The sequence below is a fragment of the Olea europaea genome, chromosome 6, assembly GCF_002742605.1.
Source record: "Olea europaea var. sylvestris chromosome 6, O_europaea_v1, whole genome shotgun sequence".
In the NCBI taxonomy this organism is placed as follows: Eukaryota; Viridiplantae; Streptophyta; class Magnoliopsida; order Lamiales; family Oleaceae; genus Olea; species Olea europaea.
Window position 1 is genome coordinate 933,395 of NC_036242.1, and position 2,432 is coordinate 935,826.

At 35.5% G+C, this 2,432-nt stretch overlaps 1 protein-coding gene across 1 annotated transcript in view; it reads right to left on the reverse strand.

Moving 5' to 3' along the window:
- The window catches only part of LOC111396428 (THO complex subunit 2), a 26,115-nt gene that overhangs the window by 19,176 nt on the left and 4,507 nt on the right, over positions 1 to 2,432 (reverse strand). The window contains exons 8-12 of the mRNA XM_023022863.1: positions 1,885 to 1,904; positions 1,662 to 1,841; positions 1,397 to 1,416; positions 1,056 to 1,131; positions 410 to 603 (exon numbers count right to left, since the gene is read on the reverse strand). Of these exons, the coding sequence (XP_022878631.1) occupies positions 410 to 603; positions 1,056 to 1,131; positions 1,397 to 1,416; positions 1,662 to 1,841; positions 1,885 to 1,904 (490 nt within the window). The remainder of the gene's footprint in view (positions 1 to 409; positions 604 to 1,055; positions 1,132 to 1,396; positions 1,417 to 1,661; positions 1,842 to 1,884; positions 1,905 to 2,432) is intronic.

Consider the following 2,432-nt stretch of genomic DNA (forward strand, 5'->3'; position numbering starts at 1 on the left):
TTTTATATTTATTTTTTTTTTTTTTTTTTTTTTTTTTTTTTTTTTTGAAAGACTTCAACGAAATCTCCATCACAATTTTCCATTAGAGAGATTCATGGGTTTTCTAAAGACAAAAGAAATTGAGTAGAGTACGCTATCTAGGTTCATTTCAAATTCTTAATATCGTTTTCATAGTGGAAAACGTATCACAAATTGGTCACATTTATGAGGCCCCAAAGAGAACATTAGCAGCTAAGACTAAAATGGCAGACAAAGACAACACAAGGACCAGCAACCATGATCATGAGCAGGAAACAAACTTGGCAATACATCTTGCACCATCACAAGCAAGCCACATGCACACAGAGAGACTAGCTACAGTTAATTACCCTAAAACAATTGCAATTCAAATTTCAAGTTTCAGAATTACCAATCATCTACTGCAAGGAAACCAATCAGTAATCCCAAAGTTTGATTATTTTCGAGCTCCGAGGACCTTTCAGCAACTGCCCCATTTTCCATGTCTAAAGCAGCAAAAAGATCTACAGTTACATCTCCTTGTTTCTCATCATCCATGAGATCCTTTCCAGTTGCCGCAAGATTAATTTTCCCAATCTTATTAGCCTGTTTGTCCAAGGCCAAAAAAGATCAAATGTTAACTTTAACAGTCAATACATCTATTTGTCATTGAGTAAGTGGACCACGGATAGAAGTGAATACAGTAGATATGAAAATCGGAGATTGATGGGTACATAGGAAAAGTAACTCAATCTTCTTGTATATATGGAATCCAAAGCTCAAAGAAATATATGGGCACACGTGATGACGTGAACAACAGGAAAGATATAAACATCAGAGATTCACAGGTACATAGGAAAAGTAAATCTTCTTGTCGATATGACATTCCAAAGCTCGAGGAAATACATTGACACACATGTAAGCTATAGGAAAATAAGTACATGCTTACTGGATACCACTTAAACCAATACAGAGAGAGAGAACGTCTAAATAAAATATTACAGAGCCTTTGGTTAATGAATGCAACCAGCACATCCAGATATAATAAGTTGAACTACCTCATCAAGTCTTTTGGCTGAGAAAGAGTTGTAATGCTCAAATGCTTCCTCATCCTTAGGAAGTAAGTGTGCATATCTGAAAAAGATACCATGTCATCGGATAGAAATATGTCATGCCATGAGTAGTACTTGACAGGAGTCATATGAGAGGAAAGAAAAAGCATAAGAAATAAACAATGAAAACGCCCATGTTAGACTGTAACTGCCCAAGCCTCCAAAAAGAATAGCAGATTAATGATGAGACGGAAAGATATCTCTAGGTTATGAACTTGCATTGTACAACAATTATTTGGATAGAAGTAGAAGTCACATCAGAAAAATAAGAAATATAAAAGCTAAACCTATGGAGGACAAGGGGTCCCTGATATACATAGAAGTAAAATGAAAATAAGAAATCAACCAAAACAGCTCTCCATGCTCTCAGAAAAGACACCAGATTTTAAGTTATTATCATTCGGAAATACATTTGAGACACTCATCCAATCCCCACAAATTGAAATAGTTCTGACTGAAGGTTTGTTCGATCGAAAAAGAGAGGGAGAGAGCTCTTATTCATCTGGAAGTGACTGAACTAGCAGGTTAACAACATCCATGCTAAGAAATTACATAACCAAAGAACTCCTTTACTCGCATTTTTATATTTAGACACTTTGCATGAAGAGAAAATGAGAGAAATGACTCAATTCTCCTCCCTTGACTGGATTCAAACTCAAAGGTAAAAAGAATATCGCAAAACCAGATCCCAAGCAACAGGCCGAAACCTGCCCAAACAGTGTTTCTGGGATGCTGTAGGAATGAGTAATTAACTAGCTAGACACAAGCTCAATACAGTAACAACCAAACTGAAGACTGAATCCAGGCCGATAATATAGTCAAATAAATTCATGAACCGCAACCCCGTGATGTGCTATCCTGCCCAAGTCAACTTCTTAATTTAGAAATTAAGCCAATTTAGCTCATGAAATTCAATTCAAATGCCTTTCCTCACTTCAGAAATTCAACCACTTCTTTGGCCCCAAATAAACACCACTATTTCCTGTACTAATTGGAAAGACAACTCTCTGGAACTAAAAAAAGACACTTAAAATTTATGCGATAGTTCTTCTGAAAAAAAACACACACTTCTGTGAGATCAAAGACGGTTTCTTGCAAGGCTTTGTTCTAGGTCACATACTTGTGCATGTGCTATTAAAAAATGTAGGGATAACTACCTCTACTTCCCCAAAGAGAGGGGAAGTAGACGTAGGACCATGAAATGGCATAAAGAATTATCAGATCATAATAGTTTCCCTTAAAAATTTACTTTGGTTGGAATTAATTAACTGAAATGAAATGCTTAAAAAAAAAAAAAAATATATATATATATATATATATCTC